Genomic DNA, 26,810 nt, shown 5'->3' with positions numbered 1-26,810 from the left:
GATACTTAAGAATATATATATAAATTATGTAGCTTACCAATAAAATAAAAATAATGAAATAATAATTTTATAAATAAAATTATTTTTGTGTTCTTACCTTTATATCCATATATTCAACCACTATTACTAAAATATGAGTTTTATTTATTTATATTGAACTATTTTAGGCTGTTTAGATAGATTCTTTCTCTCTTCAGTTGGTTGTCCAAAAATGACCTGGTAAAAAATTCATTCTTCTCTCTAATGCTTATATTTTGTTGATGTGTAGGTCCGCTTACATACAGTGCACACAAAAAAAGGTGACTAACTAAAGAATATAATAAAAGTAGTAGCACGAATACATGCATGGCAGCGATATAGAAAATGCAACCCGAATCAGACCAACAATACTGATTCCTCAGTCAAGCTCGATCTAATTTTAATAACATTACTTAGTTCTCTTTCGAGTTGTTATGACATTATTAATTTCCAAACAAAACATCTTTAGAATTATATATGAAAATTGTCTTGCATCGACAACACTAGTACGGATCCACTTCATGCGACTTCAGTAGAATTTGTCCTAGGTTTTTTGCCATTTCATTCACTGGCATCCGTATTCCTCACCCATCTGCATTACCAATCACAAAAATTCAGAATTTCAAATGTCCCAAGCACAAGTCTTCATAATATATATATATATATATATATATAAACTGTGTTCAGTACATTATTAATTAATCACCTGAGCAATAATGGTAATGCCAAGAGTGGAATTTCCAAATGGCAAGACGGTACTGCTCTTAACACAGAGATGAAAATTCTCAAGCAAGCTCAAAATTTTGAACTCAATGCCCTTTTGTTTCTCACAATGGATTCCAAGAAGCACTTGCTTCTCTGCAACTCTTACTTCAATCTTTGGAAGTACTTCATCGGTCTCATGGAAATCGTCATTTTCGCCAACCTCAATTTTCTTTATGGATATTACTGAAGTCTCTTTTTCCAGTTTTGTCACGCGTTCTTGAAGTTGTTTCACGTATCTGATAGTTTCCTCAAGTATAGTCACTTTGTCTAACTATATCCAATTCACAGTAAGACACTACATCATTAAAAATAAAATTTAAGAAAGCGAGGATATGCTTAATTATGCATGGAATGGCTTATATTTTGAGGGGGCCAGGGAAATTTTGTTTAACACTCGAAAAGATCATCACCTAATTCACCAATTCCCTCTTCTTAAACACGAACTGAAAATGTTTTTTTTTTGGGACATCAGAAGAAAAACATGAATGAATAGTAATTAATTGCATGTCCCCAAATAAATAAACATAAAAACATGGGAATTAACAATTGTAAAAATTTTGAAGTACAAGGAAAAAACTGACCTTCTTCAAGCCGGGAATAGTTGCAGAAAGTGCTGCGAAGCCCTCTGTAATTTGGCGTCGCCTTCTCCTCTCTGCCATTATGTGATCCATTACTGTTTCCGAAGACCTTCTTTTCTTCTTACAACTGGGTTCATCGTTATGCCTCGCTCTGGTGATTCTTTTTGACGAACAACGTTTCTTATTGGAGTCTTCTTGTTTTGAGATTATTGGTTTCACGTCGTGGTTATCAAATGACAGAATGCACGCCCGAGGAGACATGATCACTTGGTCGCCGGAAGTGATGCCTTTATTTTCAGTTTCTTTTTGAGAAGATAATACAGTTTCCAACAACAGAGGATCTATATCTGACGACTGTAGATCTGTTTGATGCATAAAGTTTCTGAGGAGCTCTTTGTCTTCCTCGTCAAAGTGACAATCTTGGCCGTGGAAATCTTGAGCACCACCCATATCCTGCGATAGTTGAAATATTACCATCAAATATTTGAAGTGCGATCAAGCTAACAAGTTTTGATATATACTATTTGAATCTTGGTCTTACTAGATGTTGGTGAAAACCAGCATCCCATGACTCCCGATCCATTAATTAGACTTCTCTCTGATGAGATCAGAAAATATATTGATGAGTATTACCTCGAGACTATACTTCTCCAACAAGCGCTTAAAATAATAAAGAATCTGTCTAGTCGGGTGTGTGCGTGTGTGTGTGTGTAGAGAGAGAGAGAGAGAGAGAGGACGTGGATGGATGAAATTAATATGAATTAGTATTATTTGCCAATAATTGACCATGAAGAAGAACGTAGTGGCCAGGATTATTCACCAAAAAGAGAGAGGATCGGCAAAGACTATATATTGATGTGCTCGGCTGTATATATTTCCTCATTATATATGAAAATGATCATCCATATAGGTGTATATATCCCTGTTTTTATATATATGCATGACTTGCCATATACAACTTTTAGACTTTACACTCTTTTCTTGTTTATCGTTTAGCATGCACTAAAGTTGCCTCTTATTGGTGAGGCCCGACTGATCCTCTCCATAAAATAGACTTCAATGTCCTGTGGCTATTGTTTATTTGATGTTTCTAGTCTCTCCTTAAGAAACTGTACGATTGCAACCATTTTACTTTTAAAACAAAGTCGATTATATAGATCATGCCACATCCTGCGATAATTGTGCCTGAACGTGAAGCACACCGTGAGATTGATAGAAAACGACCTCAGCAAAGATCCCAAAATCATGATAATGACACTTATACTTCAAGAACTACTTTGTGGCGCTGGTAAATCGTATTGATTTCAACCAGTGCACCGGTTCCCGTGTCCTATAGTAGCTCTATATATGCCTCCGTTTGTCAATTAACTTCTGGTAATTTTGACAAACGTGTTTCTTGAAAGGAACAGAATCAGTGGATCTAGTTCATGGGATTACAACTGACACATGAGGGCCTTCATTTGAGTAACCTAATGACAGCTAAGGATCTTAACTTTTTAAGAATTCCCCAAAATAACTATCATTTCGAAGGTTTGGCTTTGTGTGAAAATATACCTTTCCTCTTGTATTTATAAGAAAATTTTGGGGCAGTTCTCTTAATCTTATTTATAAGAGACAACAATGTCTTGTCTGAAGTATTTATTAAAATTTCCCTTATATATATATCCTTATTAACAAAAGAAGAATGATATTTTACAATGAACCTAGTCAACTCCATATAATGATGATATTTTTGAAAAAAATTGTATGTGCATTATATTTATGGCATATGATTTAATTTTAACCATCTTTGATCTTGATGATTCCGTTATTAGTTCCTTACAGAAAGGACCGGATCTAAGGTAGTACATGTCTACATATATTAATGGTATTTAAGGAAAATATCAACATTTTTGTTGAAATGTAGGTTATTTATTTTTTTCAAATTTATTCGCACGACTCCCATGTGATTTAGAACGCCTTGAAAGACCTCCTTGAAGCTAGCTTGTGGAGAGAGGCGTGGAGTTTGCCAGCTGTGCCGCCAAGTAAATTCTTATATATGTTTCCTGCTTTCATATACATGATAAAAATCAATGCATTGTGAGACCTTTTATGTGCAACAATATCTAATAACATTTCCTTTTAGAAATTTGATAATAATGACCACAATAATTAAAATCCATACTAAAGAATATGTTCTATAAGCTACGAAAGGAGTTGGCTTTGGCGGGAGGGCTTAGTTTCTCAAATGTGACGAATTGAAATTTGAATTTTCACGAGAAAAGTGTTTACATTTAGTGTCTAATTGTGTCTTGAATAGAATTAGTTTCAATAGGAGAATACTAGAGTAAAAATTAAAAAAAATGTTCTAAACTTACCCTGTTATATGTATAAACTTGTACACCTGTGGCCGTTATTAAGTATGATATTATTGTAGATGGCAGAATATTCAAATGTATTTAATAATTTTTAATTATTATTATGAAGAAGCAGCTAATTGATTGTCATGATATTAAAACTCTCACAAATATGAGTGTGCCACGTATAGTTCCCCACTTTTTTTGGTTATCTATTTCTTAAACCATTCCTTTAAAACCTTACTGGCTCATGTGAAAGTGGTGCTGCGGAATGAACATGATAAAAGTTACATACTCTTTATTAAATTGTACTCAAAATCATTGGTAACACAAAATCACGTGTTCTTAACATAGTGGTAATAATGAAAATTTGACACATGCTTCGACAACAAATCTGCAATAATGGAAGAAATTAACTGACGACAAGAGGCAGACGTCATGGCTTAAAAACTCGAACTCTTTGAAAAGGAATTAAAAAAATTTAACATCACAAGTAATGCAATCTCTGTCTCTGGTTTTTTTTTTGCCAACCACCACGAGTAATACAACGTAATGCTAAAGTAATGTTAAATAATAGAGAGACTGAAAAACGAGGAATAGTTTATGTTGTTATAATATAATCCAAATATTAGTCATATACAAAATACGGGAGGTTACGTTTGAATAGCCCAGTTTTGACAAAAATTTATAATGAAAGATTTTAAAGATTTAAATTATACTTAAGAACCACAAAAGAACCTACTTTTCTCGTAAGGGAACGAAACAATCCTGAACATCTCTCAGTGCGATCACTTTATAATGCCAAGGGTTGAGAAACAGGATTACATTGTAATAAAGCAAACATAAAATTTGATAGTGATGATCTGTCAAGTCTCTTGTAAATTAAGGAAGATTATGGAGTGATTTTCTCAATGATGAGAGCTAAGAAAAAAGAAAATTAAAAACCAACAATCTTCACAGGTTCGTCTAACTTAAAGAAGCACGAGCTATTGTAGTAAAAGAACTTAATTGAAACTTGACTTGATAGGATAATCAGATAATAAAAGTCTATTGTACTTAATCATTACAGGAATATATATATATATATATATATATCAGATGATAACTTTTGAGGGAAAATGTTTTGGGATATTTTCGTCCATTTCAAACATCATAGGTTCTTTCAATTCTTAAGAAGAATTCCAGTTCTTAGGCCCTTCGTTATAAATTTTATCGAATCCAGGTCCATAAATATAATTTTCTCGATCCTCCTAATATGGACGCAAACCAGTCACTTACCCACTTATTTTCTATCATTTTCATCAGCAACATAAATAATTAAATTTATCAGACATCTCGTTCACACTAACACGGGTTTCTTCCCTTTTATTTGGATTGATCTGATCTCCATCTGTTTTGGCTTTTAGTTTCTTATGATTTTTGTTAGTAAAAAATAAAAAGAAGGGGAAAAAAAAGACTTTTGGGGCAACGTAATTAGTCTTCGTGCATTGAACATCGTTTGAAATAGAACCATATAAAATCACTAGGACGATTAGGAGGTTTGTCTTTTGCTTTCTACTCTTATTCAATCCTAAATATAGGTTATTTTTTAGGGGATTTTTTAATCCTAATTATAATTCACGTTGCGTATTTTTATAACGTTAATTATTTTTTACATGTATGTCTTTAATTAATATGAAAATTAATATAGTACAAAAGTAGCGACAACTTTAATAATTTAATTAGTTTTGAATTATTTTCTTGATACGTGTCAATGAACTTACAATTTTATTTATGACAGGGGGGAGCATGAACTAGCATCTCATATATAGATTCTCCCCTATAAATTTTTATTCCTTACTTTATATGAATTACTACTAAAGGTATCAACCTACAAAAAGGGTCATGCGTTGGTAAGGATGGTAGTTCTCTAAAAAAGAGTAAGGAAATACTAAAGAAAACATTCAATGAAGTTGCAGAGCAGGACTTTTTCATCAATAATTTATCTAAAATTTTTGTCATTAATAGAACACAAAGCCGTTGTATAATCCATATAGCCAATCTAAAAATTTCAAGATTTCAAATTGAGTTTCCCAAATCAAACACAAGTCATCATCATAATAGTATGGTATGATTATTTGCACATCGCTACTTGCGCAATAATAGTAATGCTACGAGTGGATTTTCCAAATGGCAAGACGCTGCTACTGGAGACAGAGAGGTGAAAATTCTCAAGCAAACTCAATATTTTGAACTCAATGCCCTTCTGTTTCTCGCAATGGATTCCCATAAACATTTGGTTCTCTGCAACTCTAACCTCAATCTTAGGCAGTTCTTCATTGACCTCATAGAAGTCGTCGTCATTCTCACAACACTCAATTCTCTTTACGGCTGTCAGTGATGGATCTTTCTCTAGTTCTCTTACACGTTCTTGAAGTTGTTTCATGTATTTGATAGCTTCGTCCAGTATAGTCACTTTGTCCAACGGCATAAATCCAGCTCACAATAAACTACACTTTAATTAAGACAACTTAGCTACACCAAAAAAAGCATACCATGGCATGGAATTATTTAACTTTCTAGCAAAAAAAATGTCTTTTTAAACTTAGTACTACGTAGTCAAAAAGTTTGATCTCCACCTAGACAAATAGATTATATAAACCTCCCGCAAATTTGTTGAATATATAAATAAAGTAATTTTTTATGCCATATATGTCCCCCGAAAGGCATCAAAAGAGGTATTAATTAATTAATTAATTGTAAATTTTGGAGAACAAGAAACAAACTGACCTTCTTCAAGCCGGGAATATTTGCAGAAAATGCAATGAACTTCTCTGTGATTGTTGTCTCCTTCTCCTCTCTGCCGTATATGATCCTCTCCTTTGTCTCTGAACGCCTCCTTTTATTATTCTTTGGCTTCAACTTTGTTATGCCCCACTCTGCTCTTGGGGATGAACAGAGTTTCAGTGTATCAAATTCTTCTTCTTTGTTTCGTTGTGATTGGTTTACGGCCGAGTTATCAAGTGACCGAACGCATGCGGTAGGAGACCATCCCGTGCTGCTGGAATTAGAGCCGTTATTTTCGGTTTCACTCTTTGAGAAGACGATACAATTTCTGGACCATGGAGTATCCAAATCCGATGAACAATGACCACCTGGTTTCTGCACAATAATGTTCCTCAAAAACTTTCCTCGTCCAAATTCATCGTCGCCTGACAATCTTGGAATTCTTGAGCATCATCCATATCGTGCGATCACAATTGAAATATTATAACATCACATTTGAAGAACTACTCGAGTCAATAAAAAGATTGCGATATATGTATGTATGTGATGGGAGTCCTCGGTCTTAATTTTAGGATAGTGAGGAAAATCATTCTCCCATGGCTCCTCCATTAGACGAATATTCTTTCCCGAGACTCGGAACATGTATTTAAGGGCATGTTGATGAGTCCTCTATATCTATATATTTATATCTGGAACGAATATGCATGAATATTATTTGACTTAGCTAGTAGTCAATAAATGATGAAGATGGAAACAGTGAGCCCCACTTAGGAAAAAGAGAGTGTGAGAAAGGAAGAAATTAAAAGAAAAGAAAGAAAGAATGAGTATGTAGTAGAAGCAAAAACCATTCTCTAAAAGATGAAAGCAAAGACTGATATGCGTGCTAATACCTTCTTTTAATATATGATAAGTGATAGAACATAACAAAAGGCTTCCACATACTTCTCTTGTTTTATCTGTTCCTGCGGCCATCGTCGTGCCCGTTTTTCTTCCTCTAGCACAGCTTATAGATGATAAATAAAATACATGCAAAGAATTTTTCCATGTGGGTATGGTCTGCTCTATCCTAAACGTGAGACACACATGAAACTGATAGAAAATGGCCTTAACACAGACAGTTTGAGCCATCACCACGAAATCTGAGATGAGACTCCTGGCTTGTAAACATCTATTTCTCCTGCAACTTTTATAAATTTAACTTCCAATTCATTTCCAACTGTTTCCTAAACTTGGATAAAGAACTGTGTTAATCAGACGACTCTATGTAAAACCCTGTCGAATTTGGAGGTGTGTGAACAGTACTACTCCTGTAAAGCCTAAAGGCAAAAGTGTATTGGACTTTCGTATTATTGCTGTGGATGCATCATTTTCACCGACTGCAATAATAAACGTGTTAAGTAAAAACACAGATTGGAAGCATGCGGGCTCCATTCTTTGTCTATTTCAGATTGACACATCCATCTAGGAAGCATAACCTCAGCCGTCAATTATTATCGTATCTAAAGTAACTTTTTCTTTATCATGATTTCATGAAAGTCAGCCTTTTCTTAATCGATTTGATTATGTTGTTGGTACGTGGATGTTTGCTTGCAAAAGAGGAGGATTGGGGGGGCATAATGGTAATGCCAATAGTCGACTTTCCAAATGGCAAGACGCTGCGCTACCGGTGACATAGAGATGAAAGTTTTCAAGCAAACTCAGTATTTGGTTCTACTGCAACTCTAACTTCAATCTTAGGAGTTCTTCGTTGACTTTGTAGAAGTCGTCTTCATTATTCTCACCAAACTCAATTCTCTTCGTCGACGTAAATGATGGATCTTTCTCTAGTTCTCTTATACGTTCTTGAAGTTGTTTCACGTATTTGGTAGCTTCGTCCAGTTGGTTCACTTGTCCAACTATATGAATCCAACTCACAGTGACACTTTAATTAGACAACCCAGCCAAAAAAAAAGAAGAAGAAGAAGAAGCGTATTATGGCATGGAATTGTTTAACTTAAGTACTACGCAGTCAAAAAGTTTGATCTCCACCTAGACAAACAAATTATATAAACCCATGATAACCTCTCGAAATTCCCATTTATTCAACTTGTTAGCTCTCCTTATATATTGGAAGTTAATTGTGCAGGAAAAAGCCCGGAGTGAGCAAGGAAGAGAGATTAGAAGCAAAGAAGCTGAAACAAGGACCAACCGCCGTGGCGAATGAGGAAAACTGTCACAGTGGGTTTTGATAGAAAAGAAGGGAAGGCATTTGGTCTAATTCCCACGGCATCTAACCATATCCACCGCGATGCCCCTATCTGTCCCAAGAGTTGCTATTCTGTGCAAGGCACCGCGGCACCTGATCATATCCACGACGGTGTCCAACCCTTTCAAGAGGCCCAGTCTGTGATACCTGCGGTGGCAGATGACCATATCTGCCATTGCGCCTGACCCCTCATAACTATGCATTTTATGCCGTACTTAAAATTTAGGGTGATATGTGGGGAGATTTGTCGTTTTTAGACACACTTTGCCTTTGGGTTCATTTGGAGGCTTGCTCTACTAGGGTTTGGAGGTTTTGAAGTTGGATCTTTAGACTTGAAGCTACAAGAGATTGGAAGTTTTTTCCTCATTTTTTTAAGGTTTTCTTCTTCCCCTCTCCCTGTTTCTGTAAACTAGTAGTAACTTCTTATAGTTGTGGCTTTGCTAAACATGTGTAGCTAGAATAGTCATCCTAGGGTTATTTTGATCTATTGTATGGATTAAGACTTGTTTTAAACTCACTCTTTGTGTTAATGATAAGGTTTTGTTGTTTCTACCTTGAGCTTAATGCTTCCTTGTGTCTGGCCATCATTTGGATGATTAGTTGATTAGTTGAAGCTTAAGAAAGTAAATTACTCTATGAACTTGGTAAAAATGTGCTAGTCCAGAAATTTATCTTATTGAATGGAAGGTTTGTTGATAGAATAGAGATATATATCTTAACATAGCATAGCATAAAAAGGTTTTGGTTTTCGATGTGCAACCTTTTTCAAACAAATGCAAGAAATTGCTCTATTTTTTGGGATTGCAAAAATTTGGTTTTGACTTGAGAAAGCTTAATCAATTCTGCGAACCCTGGCTAACTGAACTTATTGTTAACTACTACTAAGAAGTGATTAATCAAGTTTTATGAAGTATTTTAGTGAAAAATAACCCTAGACCCTTATTTGTCTCAAAGTCAAGTTGATTTCATATTGATTTAAATCATTGTTTTCCTAATCTCATTCACAAACTCTTTTACAACTTTTGCTTTACTTAACCTAGTCAAGAACACAATTATGACTTTTAACTCATGTAGCCTTAATCTCTAAGGGAACAATACTTTTTATGTTACTTGCAACTTGTCCGCTTGCGGTTGAGCTATTCGGCGAACAAGTTTTTGGTGCCGTTGCAAGGACTAACGACAAGATTGCTTGAGGTTGATTGTCTTTATTGTGTGATTGGTTACACTTAACTTTCTTTTAGCATTTGTAGAGAGTTATAGATAGAATAGTAGTATTTACTTTGTTCATTTCATTTGATAAGTTTGATACTCTTGTGTTTGATTTGACTTTGTAGATACTTCCTGACGCATGCAAGGAAATCTGGAAGTTATCTTAGAAGAGGTTACTTCTAGTTCAGGAGAAACTGAAAACATACTAGAGATTCGAGTACTTGGATAAAGAAAAGATAGCGGAACAAGATGAGAATGACTTGCATATTCTGGATGACTATTTGGATAAGGAAGGGTAGACTTTTCATTCGAGTATCTGGCTACCAGACATTCAAGCCAGGAATTTTGAAATCAAGCCAGTTATGATTCAACTATGGGGATAATTGGCACTTTTGAAGGGAATTTCAGTGATGATCGTAATGAGCACTTGACCAAGTTCGTGGAAGTATGCGAGAACTTCAAGCAAAATGGGGTTACTAAAGATGCTTTGAGGTTCAGATTGTTCCCATGTCTTTATCTCACAAGGCGAAACCATGGTTGAATTCCTTGCTGGAACATTCGATTAAGACTTGGGATGAGCTTGTGGCAAAGTTCAAGGCCAGATTTATTATAAAGGTAAAAGAAACGAGCTATATTAAGGGGTGAATTATTTTCTTTTGAGCAGTATCTGGATGAGTTATTCTATGAGGCTTGGGAGAGATTCAAGGATATATGGAGAAATTGTTCAAATCATGAGTAGAATAAATATGTTCTAATGGAATGGATAAGAGGCCATAGTTTGTTTTGACAAGGAATTTCTTGTAGCTTATAACTTTCACCAGGTCCCTCGGCAAATTTCTTGAAGAGTTATTCATTATCCAAGTTAAGAAGTTCCATAAGGACAATATTTTGAATCAATTATCACAATTAATACCTAACACCAATGAAGTACGAACAAGATTTCTGTCTTTTAATCTTGGGTTAAGGTACATCTAGCATCATGAAATATTTTTTAAATACATCCAACACCTCAAAGTATTTTATGGTGCATCCACCACCCTAAAGTATTTTTTTTTATCCTTGATATCTGGATGTACCAAAAAATATTTTTGGGTGCTGGATGCACCTAAAAAAATATTTTAAAGCATTGGATGTATAAAAAAAATATTTTACAGTGCTGGATGCATTAAAAAAATACTTCAGGATGCTAAATAGATCACAAATATTTTAGAGTGTCGGAATGCAGTTGAAATTTTTTTTTTGGGATATTGAATGTACATTAACCTTTAATATTTCTGATCAAAAGGTAACTTTGGCTTTGATATGGGTTTTTGTTGATTTCGTATAATCTTGTAAATGAATAAGAAAACTATATGGCAACCTTTATTTACATATACCAACTGTGTAAGCCTTTATTTATTTATATGGAAATGTGAAAAATAAGATTCATACATTACAATAGTTTATGATTTGATGTAGAATTTAGGAACCAGTTTTAGTGCTTATTAAAGTGAGGAATACCCCAAACTCATCATATCTAGATTCTAGACCGTTCAAATATGATTTGGATGGTCCAGATCTATTTTTTTATTTTTAAAATTATTTTTCAAAAAAAGATAGTTAAAAAATTATCATTTTTTAGATTCTATACTCATTGAAATAATTATTTTAAAAAATTAAAAAAATAAATCTAAACCATCCAAATCAAATCTAGATGATCTAGATATGATAAGCTTGGGGTGTTCATCACTTTGATAAGCATCAGAACTAGTTCCTGGAAGTTATAATTTACATTAATTGTTGACATTAATACTTTAGCAAATGTTAATTATGTAGATTAAAGTAAAATAAATAAAACAAAGCAATGAGAAAAATAATTCTGTATTTTTTATATCCATACATATATATATTCACCTATAGAAAACCATTACTACTAAATTATGAGTTTTATTTAGTGATATTAAACTATTTAGATTGTTTAGATCGATATAAAGGATACGCCTTAATATATATGATTATATGGCTGCAGTCCATGAGTATATAGTTCAACTTTCCATAATTGCCTTGTCTTCTCTGCACAGCGCATATGACCCACTTGCCGAATTTGTTTTGTAAAAGCTCATACTTCTCTCTCATGCTTAGAAAATGACAATCCTTCGCCCCTCTCTTTCTCATCTAATTTGTTGAAGTCTAGGTCCCATTCACATATAGTTACAATAACAATACCCACAAGCAACTTAAAGGTGACCAACTTTTGAATAAAAGTAGCAAGTAATAACACGAACAAATACATGCATGGCTTTGTTATGACATTAATTTGCAAACAAAACATATTCATTTAGAGTAAGAGATGCTAATTAAATTTGCCTTGCACGGATGATACACTACTACGGATCAACCTCATGCGACTTTAATAGAATTTGTCGCAGGTTTTTCACCACATCATTCACTGGTATCCTGTGTGCATCACCCATCTGCATTGAAGTCACACCAAAAAAAAAAAGTACAATATTTAAAATTCCCCAAGCACAAGTAGTCTTCATAATACAAGTATATATAACTTGTGTTTAGTACTTTAGTATGATTATAATACATTAATAATTACCTGAGCAATAATGGTAATGCCTAGAATGGAATTTCCAAATGGTAAAACGCTACTACTTGTGACACAGAGATTGAAATTCTGAAGCAGGCTCAATATTTTGAACTGAATGCCCTTTTGTTTCACACAATGGATTCCAAGAAGCACTTGATTATCCGTAACTCTTACTTCAATCTTTGGAAGCACTTCATCGGCCTCACGGAAATCGTCATTTTCGCCAACCTCAATTTTCTTTATGGATATTACTGGAGTCACTTTTTCTAGTTTTGTCACCCGTTCTTGAAGTTGTTTCACGTATTTGATAGCTTCCTCAAGTATAGTCATTTTGTCTAACTATATCCAATTCACAGTAAAACATTACATTATAAATAAAATTTAAGCGAGGATGCTTAATGCATGGAATGGCTTACATTTAAAGGGGCCGGGGAAATTTTGTTTAACTCCTAATACTCGAAAGAGTTTGATTTCCACCCTTAAACATGAATTGAAAAACACATAAATGTTTTTTTTTCCGACAGAAGAAAAATATCAATGGTCATTGTCCCAAAAGAAATAAACATAGAAACATGGGCGTTAATAATTGTAAAAATTTTGCAGTACAACGAACAAACTGACCTTCTTCAAGCCCGGAATAGTTGCAGACAGTGCTGCGAAGCCCTCTGTAATTTGGCGTCTTCTTATCCGCTCTGCAGTTACATGATCCATTACGGTCTCCGAAGACCTTCTTTTCTTCTTAGCACTTGGTTCGGCCTTATGGCTCGCTCTGCTGATTCTTTTTGACGAAAAACGTTTCTTATTGGAGTCTTCTTGTTTTGAGATTATTGGTATCACGTTGTAGTTATCAAATGACAGGACGCATGCCCTAGGAGGCATCATCACTTGGTCGCCGGAAGTGATGCCGTTAGTTTCTGTTTCTCTTTGAGCAGATAATACAGTTTCCGACCACAGAGGATCTAAATCTGACGAATGTAGACCTGTTTGATGCGTAAAGTTCCTGAGGAGCTCTTTATCTTCCTCGTCAAAATTCATCATCGTGTGACAATAATCTTGGTCGTGGAAATCTTGAACACCACCCATATCCTGCGACAATTGAATATAAACACTCAAATATTTGAAGTGCGATGAAACTAACAAGTTTTGATATATACGATTTGAATCTTGGTCTTACCAGATGTTGGTGAAAACCAGCCTCCCATGACTCCTGATCCATTATATAGACTTCTCTCTGATGGTATCAGACATTACATTGGTGAGTATTATCTCGAGACTGTACTTCTCTACAAGTGCTCAAAATTAAAGCATCGATCTAGCTGGTCATATATACATATAGAGGACGTGCATGCATGAAACTAATTAATATGAATTAGTATTATTTGTCAATAATTGGTAGTGAGAATGGAAACAAAGGAGCCCCATCTAGGAAAAAAGAGAGTGGGAAAAGGAAGAAGAATGTAGTGGCCAGGATTATTCACCAAAAGCAGAGGACCAGCAAAGACTGCTGATGTGCTTGGCTGTGTGTGTGTATATATATTCCGCATATCTTTTCCCATTATAAATGAAAAGTGATAATGTATATATTCCTGTTTTTATATGAGTGGCGATATACAACTTTTTAGACTTATATCCTCTTTTCTTCTTTGTCGTTTTGCGTGCCATTAAATTCCCCACTATTGGTGAGGCATGCAGTTACTTCATTGTACAGTTTTTATTTATTTGATGTTAATGACTCGATTATATATACAAGTGCGCTCGCATATATATAATAAGCTTTGATCTAAGAGAAATAAAGTTCTATGGAGGAAATGCCAGAATTATGTCTGATTATATGCCATAATGCCTAAACGTGAGACACCCGTGAGACTGATAGAAAATGACCTTCGCAAAGATCCCAAATCATGATAGTGATACTTAGCTTATACTACCTCCAGTCCTTAATATAAAACATCATTTGACCTTTATTTTTAGTCCTAGTTATAAGACTCCAATCCGCTTTATTTTTCATTTTGTGTATTTTTTTTCTAAGATAATTCCTCTAATAATGATAGTTCTAACCAATAAATTTGACTAGTAAGGATATTTTAGAAAAGAGAACATCTATTTATTTAAATAACTAACTTAATTATCTTTTAATCTCCTCAAATTAGTCAACTAGCTTTTATAATTAGGACTAAGGTAGTACTTCAATAATTACTCTAATTTCAACCAGTGGACAAAATCCCACATGTCCTATGGACTGTTTGCATGTGAATCAATTTTGGTATCTTTTATTACCAAATCCTTTGCTGTGAAGAAAATCAACACGATAACTACAATCATTGCTAACTCAATAAAATCTTATGTTTTTCAAATAATGATAACTCAATCTCCAGACTTTGTTTTAATTTGCATTTCTCAGATTTTTCCACTTCATGTTTTGTTTGCAGACTGTATAATTTCTTCTTCTTTTAGTGGATTCTATGTGAACTCTACCCCCTGCGTATAAGTCAAATTTTGTGAGCGACCCATGATATGATAACGAATATGCAATACCAGAAACAAGACTCGCTAAAGTTCAAAGGAAGTTTCAGTTTTCCTTCCTTCTAAAACTTGACGACAATATTGACACGCCATCGATTAAGCAATACCATTTTCCTCGCCACCACGAGTAATACACCTTAATGCTAAAATAATATTAAATAATAGAGTCTAAAAAACGAGGAATAGTATATGATTTTATAATTTGTTCCAAATATTATTCATATATAAACTACGTCAAAATTACGTTTGAATGTTTTGACAAAATTTATAACGAAAGATTTTAAAGATTAAAATTATTCTGAAGAACCTAAAGATCTTATTTTTGTCACGAGGGGACGAAACGATCCTGAACATCTCTCTTGTAATTTTAAAAATGTAATCATTTTATAACGCCAAGAGTTGAAACAAGATTGTAAGATTATGCAGTTATTTTCTCAATGATGAGAGCTGGAAAAAAAAAAAAATAAAAAAACCAGAAATTTGATAGTGACAATCTTCAAATTTCTTGTAAACTTAAAGAAGAACGAGCTAAAATTAACTTTACTGTGCTGAGAGTTAAGAAACCAATGTAGTAAAAGAACTTAATTCAAGCTTGGTGCAATAACCATAAAAGTGTATTGTACTTATCACAGGAATCTCAGGTGATAACTTTTGAGGGAAATCATTGTTTTGGGGTATTGTCGTCCATATGAAACATTATAGGTTCTTTAATTTCAGTTCCTAAGGTCCTTCATTATAAATTTCATCGATCAAATCCAGGTCCATAAATATAATTTTGTCGATCCCCGGGACTATCCTAATATGGGCATAAAACAGTCACCGTCAAAAAAAGGCAGTTATTCACAAATGAACACAGCTTCATAATCCATAGATAATTTGTGGTCAGTTCCCTCACCCACAAATACCATGCTGATATAGAAGGATAACAAGGCCCACCACCTATTAACTCTGCTGGCTCATGTCTCTTTATTTGGCTGCGATATAGAAGAATCTTCAGAGAATCTTTTCGTTTCTGGCCCCTGCATTAAATATATTTGGTTTATCTGCTTCTCCATTAAGCTTCTATATAGATCACAATCTTGCTTCCTTTAAAGTGTGGTTGAAGGCAGCAATCACTTAATTAGCGAGCTTAACAAAGTTGGGATTTTTCACATCTTGCATGGTATCATATCCACACTACTATCATTAATTTGGCACAAAGGAAAACATTGCCGTTCATATAGTTTGGCCCCCTCATCATCAATTTATTCAACCATAGCAATCTCCATGTCCTTCAACAAGAAGCCTGGGCTATCTGATATTCACAAAATCAAGGAAAATAGAGTGGGTTTTTGTCACATTCTTATTAACAAGAGAAGAATTAACCTCAATTAGGGCAGTGTTAGAGGATTTCTCAAATGTTGTATCCTTCCTAGGCCCCCCTTCCCTCTTCCATTGAAACTGAAGATCCACGGACGACAACTATATGTGAATCCAATAGATTGAAGCTCGGAGACACCAGTGTAAGAAAAGCGAGTTATCAGCCAATTTTTTTCTTCCAACAGAAAGCTTGGATTGGAGAGCTTTGAATGAAATATCATGTGTGCGCTCCTTTAAATAACGATTAAAAATAAAATAACAGCAGATAACTACACAGATATAATACACGAGTAGTATTGGTATTCATTATTAATCAAGAAGTTAAGGGTTCGATTTTTGACCTTTGTGTGTGGAGCAAATCTACTTGAAAAAAGTTTACAGTAACGAGAATACTGTTTGATGTTCAGGGGGGAAAAAAAACAAAAAGAGCCCTAATTAACAAGACGGTTTTGTGTTCGCCTAAGCATATCCTTGCATAAATGAAGATTGAAGGGGGGTATGATTCAGAAGCAACTTACTAATTAGGCCTTTTTCGATTTGACGCAATAATATGGAAGGGGGAAATAAGTATAATCGAAAATGAAAATGTATTTCATAATTTCCAAAAGATTCATTTAAAACGTAGATTTTTCTTAATAATGCCAATATGAATGGGAAAAACTCCCATCCCAATTAGCACTTACCCATTTCTTTTCTGTAGTATCCATCATTTTCATCAGCATCAATAATTGGATTTGTCAGAGGTCCCGTTCACATTTTTATTTGGAAGCATGCTTGATTTTTTTTTTTTTTCTGGGCCTGGAAAGCATGCTTGATTTGTTGTCCATCTGTTTTGACTTTCACTCTCTTGTGCCTTTTTTTGGCTGGCAAAAAACATTTATGATGTTTGTTTACTAAAAAATAAAAAGAAGAAAAAAGCAAGACCTCGGGGCAACTTTAGTCAATTACAAGGCACCCTACATATTCTTATCGCATTAATTGTATTTGACATATATATATATATATATATATATGTGTGTCTATAACTTTAATTAATATTACCTCCTCCTCCGGTCCTTAATATAAAATCTTGTTTGACTTTTATTTTGGTTCAAAATATAAGACTTCAATCCATTTTGTCTCTTATATTTATACATTTTTTTCCAGGATAATCCTTTAATAATAATTGTTTTAACTAATATACTTACTTAATAAGATATTTTAGAAAAGACAACACCTATTTATTACAAATAACTAACTTAACTTATTTTTTAATCTACTCAAATTAATTAACTAGCTTTTATATTTAGGACCGGAGGTAGTATAAGGATACCAAGAGGGAGCGGATCAAAATTAATATAATATAAAAATAACATTGAAAACTGGCCGAATAATTTTATGATAACTTTAATATTTTAATTAGTTTTGAATTGTTTTCTTGATATATGTGAGATGGACCTAGGCACAAATTATATTTATGATTACTGGAGGGAGTATGAACTAGCATCTTGTGTGTGTGTGTGTTCTCTCATGCTAATTTTTATTTCTTGCTTCATATGAATTACCAACAAACATAATTTTTCTTTGAAAACAAAGAAAATACATAGACACACCAACCTTCCTTACTATTTCCAAAATTGCCTAAAATCTCTTTGGAGTCGCTGTCATGAGATTCCTTCGCAGAGAAAAATCATCTCTAATTAGAATTACTTCATTAATTCAGACATTAAATTTGTGTCTCACGCACATGCACGAAGCATGACATTTTTTTTTCTGGATGTTTTGGCCAACAATGAAGCATGATACACTAGGACGGATCAGCCTAATAATAGAATTTGTCGTAGGTTTTTCACCACTTCATTCACTGGCGTCCTGTATTCATCACCCACCTGCATTATATATAGTCACAAGATTTCAAAGATTTCAAATTAAATTTGCCAAACACACAAGTCATTATAATATTATATGAATTATGCTCAATATAATTATTTGCACATCACCATGTACCTGAGCAATAATGGTAATGCCAATAGTGGATTTTCCAAAGGGCAAGACGCTGCTACCGGAGACATAAAGATGAAAGTTCTCAAGCAAACTCAATATTTTGAACTCAATGCCCTTCCGTTTCTCGCAACGGATCCCCATAAACATTTGCTTCTCTGCAACTCTAACCTCAATCTTAGGCAGTTCTTCATTGACTTCATAGAAGGCGTCGTCATTCTCACAAAACTCGATTCTCTTTATGGCTGTGAGTGATGGATCTTTTTCTAGTTCTCTTACGCGTTCTTCAAGTTGTTTCACGTATTTGATAGCTTCGTCCAGTATAGTCACTTTGTCCAACTATATATATCCAATTCGCAGTAAACGAAACATTAATTAAGACAGAACTTAACCCCAAAAAAGGCTTAGTATGGCGTGGATTTGTTTGGATTTCGTAGGGAAAAGGTTCGTTTAACTCTGGTACTAAAAAAGGTTTGATAATCTCCACCAATTCTATTTTTTCTAGACAAATAAATCAAGAAACCTCCCGTCAATTTGTCGAACATATATAAATAAAGTTTTTGTTTATTGAAATTCAATTAAATACTGTGCTATATATTTCTTTAGTTTCCAAAGTTGGCATTTGCTTCTTTGACCCCAGAAAGGCATAAAAAGAAGCATTAATTATTTAATTAATTGTAATTTTCGGAGAACAAGAAACAAACTCACCTTCTTCAAGCAGGGTATAGTTGCAGAAAGTGCAATGAACTTCTCTGTGATTTGTTGTCTCCTTCTCCTCTCTGTCATTATATGATCCTCCACTTTCTCTGGACATCTCCTTTTATTCTTTCCGGCCTCAACGCTGTTACGCCTCGCTCTGCTCTTTTTCGATGAACAATGTTTCAATGTATTTTGTTCATGTTTCGTTATGGTTGGTTTTACGCCGGAGTTATCAAATGACAGAACGTATGTCCTAGGAGACATCACGTGCTTGCTGGAACAAGTGCCGTTATTTTCATTTTCATGTCTTTGAGAAGACGATGTAATTTCTGACCAGAGCGGATCCAAATCCGACGAATAATGACCGTCTGGTTCCTGCACAAAGTTCCAGGGAAACTCTTCTTCTTCCTCGTCCAAATTCGTCATCGTCTCACAATCTTGGATTTCTTGAGCATCATCATCCATATCCTGCGATGATTATTAAAATATAAGAACATCAAAATAAAAGGACTATAATACATGTATGATGACAGTCCTGGTCTTAATTACTGGATACTGAGGAAAACCAGTCTCCCATGACTCCTCCATTTGACGATATTCGTTCCTGAGAGATCAGAACATGTACTTGAGGTATGTTTATGAGTCCTTTATATCTAGTTATATATATATATATATATTGGAACGTACATGCATGAAATTAATATGAATTAGCTAGTAGTCAATAAATGATGATGAAAATGGAAACAGATGAGCCCCACTTAGGAAAAAAGAGTGTGAGAAAAGGAAGAAATTATAAAGAAAACAAAGAAGAATGTAATAGAAGCAAAAACTATTCACAGAAATGAGAAGGGGACAAGCAAAGACTGATATTATGGCCGTATACGTTCCCTTATTGGGAAAGTGATAATAATACCTCTTTTATCTGTGTGAGTGGAGACATGACGATACGTCTATATATGCTTTACACCCTTTTCTTTTTTTATCGTTTTGCGTACAGTTATCACCTCCGTCAGTATCCTTGCTTTCAGATTTCTTTCTTAATTTCTTCCGTAATTCTTCATACCAAAGCTTACAGATGATAAATTAAAATACAGCTAAAGAAGTTTCCCGAATTGAGGGTAGTATTCTGATATGTACAGTTCTGTCCCATCCTAAAAGTGAGACACGCCATGAAACTGACAGAAAATGGCCTTCACGAAGATGCCAGAATAATGTGAATGACACTTCAATATAATAGACAGTTTGAGCCCCACATCGTAAACTCTTGAGATGATTTCATGTGTAATCTTGCAAATAAATTGGAAAAGGGAGTCAGGTGAATCCAAGGCTCATTATTAATTAATTACCATATCCTATACATATTTGGGACATGTCGTTAGGAAATTTAAGAGGTTAGCTCGGACCCAAAAAAACAAAAAAACTCTAGTTGGATAAAAAGAAAAATAATGTTTGATATGATGTTGACCATGAGCAGCTAATTAAATTTTGATTTTATTATTTTGCTGGGATTGCTGCATTGGGAATATAATATTGACAAAAACTAAAGAGGACTGCAGTGTTTTATTACAATCTTAAACTGCAGGGTGTTTGGTAACTCTTCACGCAAATAGAGATAAAACTCCTCATATATTGGAAAATTACTTCTAAAAAGTTAATCCAAACACCCTCTTAATGGTCTTTTGTATATAAGGGGGGCCTAAGAATGATGATTACCTTCCCAGAGATTTCATTGAATGACAATTATATCCTCAGCCCATGTGATGAAAAGACATGAAATGCCCTCATGGGATGAATTACAGCCAAAAAATCCAACGAGATCAATCGCCACCGAGAATCTCTACCATCGACATCATCAATGCCCATGCATGGAGGCTTCTTCGGCGACACCTTAAATTTCTCTGATAATGGACTTTGAAGCCCTTTTCTAGATTAGTGCCGATTTTCTTCTTTCAGATCTCCTCCCTCATGTTCCAATTAGCCCTTGTCCAAATTTGCATTCCATATATCCTCACCTTCTAGATTTGATCATATATGCTGTTGCGTGAATATCGATTATGTTGATGTGTGGGTGTTTGCTTGCAAAAGAGGAGGATGGGGAGGGAAAGTTTGTTTTTCTTCCCTTGTTATTTGTTTAAAATTACCCAATAGACATTAATTAAAATTGTCTTATTACATGCATGGATTATGATACACTAGTACGGATCAACCTCATTATCATGCGACTTCAGTAGAATTTGTCGCAAGTTTTTCATCACTTCATTCACCGGCATCCTGTATTCATCGCCCACCTATATTGTAGTCACAAGAATTCAAGATTATACTTCAGATTTGTTTCCCAAACACAAGTCATGGAAATTATATATTTATGAATTATACTATACATGTTCAATGCAATTAATTAGTTATATACCTGAGCAATAATGGTAATGCCAAGAGTGGAATTTCCAAATGACAAGACGCTACTACTGGAGACATGGAGATGAAAATTCTCAAGCAAACTCAGTATTTGGAACTCGATGCCCTTTTGTTTCTGGCAATGGACTCCCAGCAGTACTTGTTTCTCTGAAACTCTTACTTCAATCTCAGGCAGTTCTCCATTCACTTCACAGAAATCGTCGACATTCTCACAAACCTGCTCAATTCTCTTTATGGATATCATTGATGACTCTTTCTCTAGTCTTTTACATGCTCTTGAAGTTGTTTCACGTATTTGATAGCTTCATCCAGTATAGTGGCTTTGTCCAGCTATATCAAAACACAGAGAAAAACATATGTATATGGCCTGCTAATGTTTATAATTCATCTCTTATTTTACTAAAATTACAGACACGCATAGATTTTTTTTATTTAACTTCTAAAATATGTATATATTCTCGAAAACTTATGAAAATACATAATATTTTTGGGGAGATCGATTTGTGAGTTATGAAAATATTTGTCCAAAATTCATATATAATACAAGTTCTTCAAATGAATCCAAAAAGAAAATCGAATTACATCTTTTTGAAAATTTATGAAAATCACGTAATATTTTTGTCACAAAAAATAATCACATAATATTTTTTGTTTGAATTTTTTAATTCGTTACATATTATATGTTATATAAAGATATCCATTCCAATTTTTTTAATAAAAAAATCAACTCACCTAGCTTTTTACAACATGCAATAATATTACTGTTGATATCAATTGATGATGCGCGTTTGCTATAATATTTCAATACAACAGTAAATAACACTTAGTAAACTCATGAACTTTAAACAGATACATTTAAAACCATAATTATATCGGGAAAAAAACACACACAGAGAGAGAGAGAGAGAGAGAGAGAGAGAGAGAACTATAAATATAATTAACTTTATGTCTGGTCAAAAAAATAATTAACTTTACGAGAACAGCCAACCCCACTTATGGGGACAAGCTTCAGAAGTTCAGGGAACCCGTGATTAATTGGCACATCACATACAATTATGAACTAAAAGAATAGTTTTTTTCCCCCCCTAATTTGCCTGTGCCATTTCCCCGTCCTGAACATAATTGAGAGGTATTAAATCTCTAAACTCAATCTAACCAATGATGGTGAACTATATATATAACAGTGAGACACAAAATACAATAACACAAGTAAAATTTCAAATATTCAAACCATACCAACCTTCTTCAAGCCGGGAATAGTTGCAGAAAGTGCTGCGAAGCCCTCTGTGATCTGGCGTCGCCTTCTCCTCTCTGCCATTATATGATCCATTAGGGTATGTTTGGCTCAATGAGAGAAAGGGGAGGGGAGGGATTTTAATGGAAGGAAGGGGAGGGGAGGGGAGTGGAAGGATTTTAATATTATCTTGTTTGGATTTATAAAAAAAGAGGGGAGGGGAGGAAAAACATTTTAATATGGATAATTTTGCTCTTATTTTATTTAAGGTGTGGGCATAATGGTCACAACATGACAAAATATAGACATAATGATTACAACATGACAAAATATGGGCATAATGGTCATAATATGACAAAATATTGCCCTTTCCCTCCAAATCCTCCCAATTTTGGAGGGGAGGTTAGGGAGGGGAGGGGAGGGGAAATTTTAAAAAATTTTCCCTCCCCTCCTAAAATTTGTGTGTTGGCAAACAAGGGAAAATGATTAAAATCCCTCCCCTTCCCTCCCCTCCCTCCCAAATCCCTCATACCAAACACACCCTTACTGTCTCCGAGGACCTTCTTTTCTTCTTATTACTGGGTTCAGAGTTATGCTTCGCTCTGGTGATTCTTCTTGACGAACAACGTTTCTTATCAGAGTCTTCTTGTTTTGGGATCATTGGTTTCACGTCATGGTCATCAAATTGCAGGATGCACGCCCTAGGAGACATCAGGACGTGGTTTTCATCCTTCCAACCATGGTTACTGAAACTGCCCTTACTCTCAGATTCTGTTTGAGAAGTCAGATAATGACCAGCTGGTTGCTGCATAATGTTTCTCAGAAGGTCTTCGTCCTCCTCTTCTAAACACTTCATCATTTCATTGTACTGCTCACGCAAATCTACTTCATCGCCATCCATATCCTGCGATTATTCAGATGTATTAACAAGATTATCTTTGTGATGAGCCTCTGTGACAACAAAGAGCGGACAAGAAAGAAGACACATGTATGTACATATCACATATTCTCTCTCTCTCTCTCTCTATATATATATATATATTGTGAATCAAACGCCAAAATTCAAACTAGATATTGTATAGGGAAACTTTTGAAAGTTGATCTTTATTGATCTGTTGAGTCGTTGGGATTAGTTTTATAGGAGAGATTTGAGACGAAATCAAGATATATAAAGCGTTTTCATGTGAAGGAGAGGTGACAAGGTATTGTTGGTCTTACTAGCAGTGGAAGAAAACTAGTCTGCCATGACTCCTCCATTAGACTTGTGTGAGAGACAAGATGAGTGCTCTGGAAACAACTCTAGGTTTTCAAGTGCTTTAACAACATCCAGTTTTCTATATTTATAATGGGACAAGGAATGTTTCTTTTGCGTCTTCATGCATGGAGACTGAATTTAATTGTTCATCAATAATTGATTGTGAAAGTTATAGAATGATGAACCCCTTTTAGGTAAAAAGAGTGGGCCAATGGGAGAGGAAAAGAATAGCAATATTGTACTAACAAGGTATATATCCTTATTAAAAAAGAGGACTTGCAAATACTCGTGTTTGGCCGTATCTGTATTATCTTTTCGCATTAAGAAAGTGATACTGATACGTGTCAGAATATGAGTTGTAAGACATATACACATACAACTTTAGATTTAGATTGTATAATCATTTCATCGATCTTTAGAGTTTTTCATGCGTCTAAATCCCCTCGTGAATCGTGATTGTTAACAATCTGAAATAAGTCTTGTCTAGCCTCTAACAATGAAACTACCTTCACCCTTACTTGTACCTTGGCCTTCTTCTTAATGGCGGCACTAATAATGGGTTTAGTTAGTATGTATTATTATGGGACTATGTCTTAGTTTTTCATAGTTTGCCTCATGTGCTACCTCTTGTAATTTTGCAACTTTTTTCTCTGTTTGATCATTCTCAAACTCATCGCTATTTTATGGTCTCTCGTACTAGCTTTAATTTCTCCCGTCCCAAAAATATGCAAATTAAAGTCAATAATCTTCTAAGAAAACATCTTCAATCAACCTATTAATTTGTCTGTGTATTATAATACAACCTAATAACCAGTATTGAAAACAAAACACTTGAATTAATTATGAATTTGAATATAGCATTGATAATTTTCTATATTCACAGTGTGTGTATGTGGGACAATTGTTCAAAACTTGGCAGGAATCCCCTGAGTCCTTTTTTTCCCAACCTTTCATCGATCGTTATATTCTCTTGCTCATCAACCCTAAGCAATTTATTTGAACCTTCAGAAGATATTCTCTTGTTTTCATCAAATCGTTACGTATGATTGACTTGAAAAATCTTTTAATTAGCTCGTGACAAGATTTTTAGGTACAAGATTTACTTTTAATCGTTTGTATATGAAGAAGTTTAATTTTGAAAGCAACGTACTTTGAGTTTTCCCTTTTTGTTGGGTCCTCACCTTCTTTTATCACAAAAAAACGGTAAGTACTTTACATTTACATCCTGCTGAGACTATATCATTTTGAATGCTTCTTTTGTGGGGGGAAAAAATTAAAACTTTACATGTCATATCTTTAATAAAAGCTTGCGCAAATTATGCTACTACTTCTGGTCTTAATTATAAGAGCCAGTTGACTAATTTGAGGAGATTAAGGAAGTAAGTTGAGTTAGTTATTTGTCCTAAATAAGTGTTGTATTTCTTAAAATATCCTTGCTAATCAAGTGTATTGATTAGAACTCTTATTATTAGAAGGGCTACTTTGAAAAAATATATAAATATGAGAGACAAAGTGGATTGCGGTCTTATATTTAGGACCAAAATAAAAGACAAACAGGATCTTATATTAAGGATCGAAGGTAGTATAATATAGTCAGAATAAAAGGCACCATTCTAATTGTGTTGGAATATACTACCTCCAGTAATATAAGAGCTAGTTTGGCATTCAATTTGGTTCAATTATAATATCTTAATTTACTTTATCTTTTATATTTATCCATCTTTCTCAAGATAATCTTTATAGTAATTGTACATGTTAAAGGTTTCACAAATAATAGTTATAGCTAATATGTATGATTAGCAAGAGTATTTTAGAAAAAAACGATATTTATTTATTACAAATAACTAATTTAACTAATTTTTTTAACCTGCTCAAATTAATCACCTAGTTCTTATACTAAAGATTAGAGGTAGTAGCGTAAATAAAGATGATGTTACTTTAGGATATATAGTAACTGATCAAATCGTGATTAAACATAAAAAAAACGAAATAGAACAAGGATATTAAGACGAGCATAGGAAGCGCGTGGTAGGTCTAGATGATGAGACAATGCCACGCAATCAAGAGTGCCAGTGTAGAAAAAGACAATTGGAATGAGACCGCATGTTGAAATTGAAGGTAGGTTGCGCATCACAATGATTGGATTCATAATTCACAAAGCGTGATTAATAATAAAATTTGGTGCTCCCTCCACTCCTTCTTACAAATTGAAAAAACAATTAATTAAATTAGATTGGTGGAGATAGTAGTTAAAATTAGTTGATAACAATAAATAGTTAAAAAATATGTAACCGTTAAATATCTTCATTTACGTGAAAGAAAAAGAATATGCGGTGAATAGAGAATGTGTGAGAATGACATGAGTAAATAAAAACAATTTTGACTTTGGCCCAAAAAAAATAATTTTGAACCAACATCCAAATATTTCTCATAAAAAGAAATATGATATACTCCCACATTATCTCTTATAAAAAAGAAAGGCATGGGGTATTTATATTTTGAACAAAACCTATAGATCAAGTTTTTTTATAACCATTTTGTCCATTGTTCTGGTCAAATTTTGTCATTTCTCCTATTTTTTCCACATTATCATGTCACCCCAACCCTCCGCCAAACCACCGCTAACTTTTTTTCCCATGAAAAAACTACATATAATTGCATTAGAGTAAAGTTAGAAAAAGTATTACCTAGCTAAGATTTTCCAAAGTGCATTCTCCCTAAGTTGAAGAAAAAGTGGATAAGATCATAAAGGGTCTTGAATACTACTGTGATGACGATAAACAACTGGACCCTCCTCAATAGGCACAGACACGAATACCATTTACATTGGTTCCACACGGTCCATGCCTTGAA

At 34.1% G+C, this 26,810-nt stretch overlaps 2 protein-coding genes and 1 pseudogene across 2 annotated transcripts; all 3 read right to left on the bottom strand.

The window, feature by feature from the left end:
- Positions 1–521: 521 nt before the first annotated feature.
- On the bottom strand, positions 522–1,811 carry LOC114740049 (transcription factor NAI1-like; annotated as a pseudogene).
- Positions 1,812–5,810: 3,999 nt separating this feature from the next.
- Positions 5,811–6,167, bottom strand: LOC114740048 (transcription factor bHLH19-like). Its single transcript, XM_028928162.1, has one exon. It carries the CDS (start codon positions 6,165–6,167, stop codon positions 5,811–5,813), a length of 357 nt encoding a protein of 118 aa, XP_028783995.1.
- A 6,116-nt stretch (positions 6,168–12,283) lies between these two features.
- On the bottom strand, positions 12,284–13,708 carry LOC114740047 (transcription factor NAI1-like). Its single transcript, XM_028928161.1, has 4 exons — positions 13,667–13,708; positions 13,114–13,578; positions 12,502–12,831; positions 12,284–12,370 (listed from the first exon to the last, which is right to left on the bottom strand). The coding sequence occupies exons 1-4, from the start codon at positions 13,706–13,708 to the stop codon at positions 12,284–12,286; spliced, it is 924 nt and encodes a 307-aa protein (XP_028783994.1).
- Between the last annotated feature and the right edge of the window lie 13,102 nt (positions 13,709–26,810).

The sequence above is a fragment of the Neltuma alba genome, unplaced genomic scaffold (assembly GCF_004799145.2).
Source record: "Neltuma alba isolate B1F8T4 unplaced genomic scaffold, ASM479914v2 tig00003032_pilon, whole genome shotgun sequence".
Taxonomy (NCBI): domain Eukaryota; kingdom Viridiplantae; phylum Streptophyta; class Magnoliopsida; order Fabales; family Fabaceae; genus Neltuma; species Neltuma alba.
Note: the sequence above shows the minus strand (reverse complement) of the source record. Positions and strands in the feature narration are given on the sequence as shown.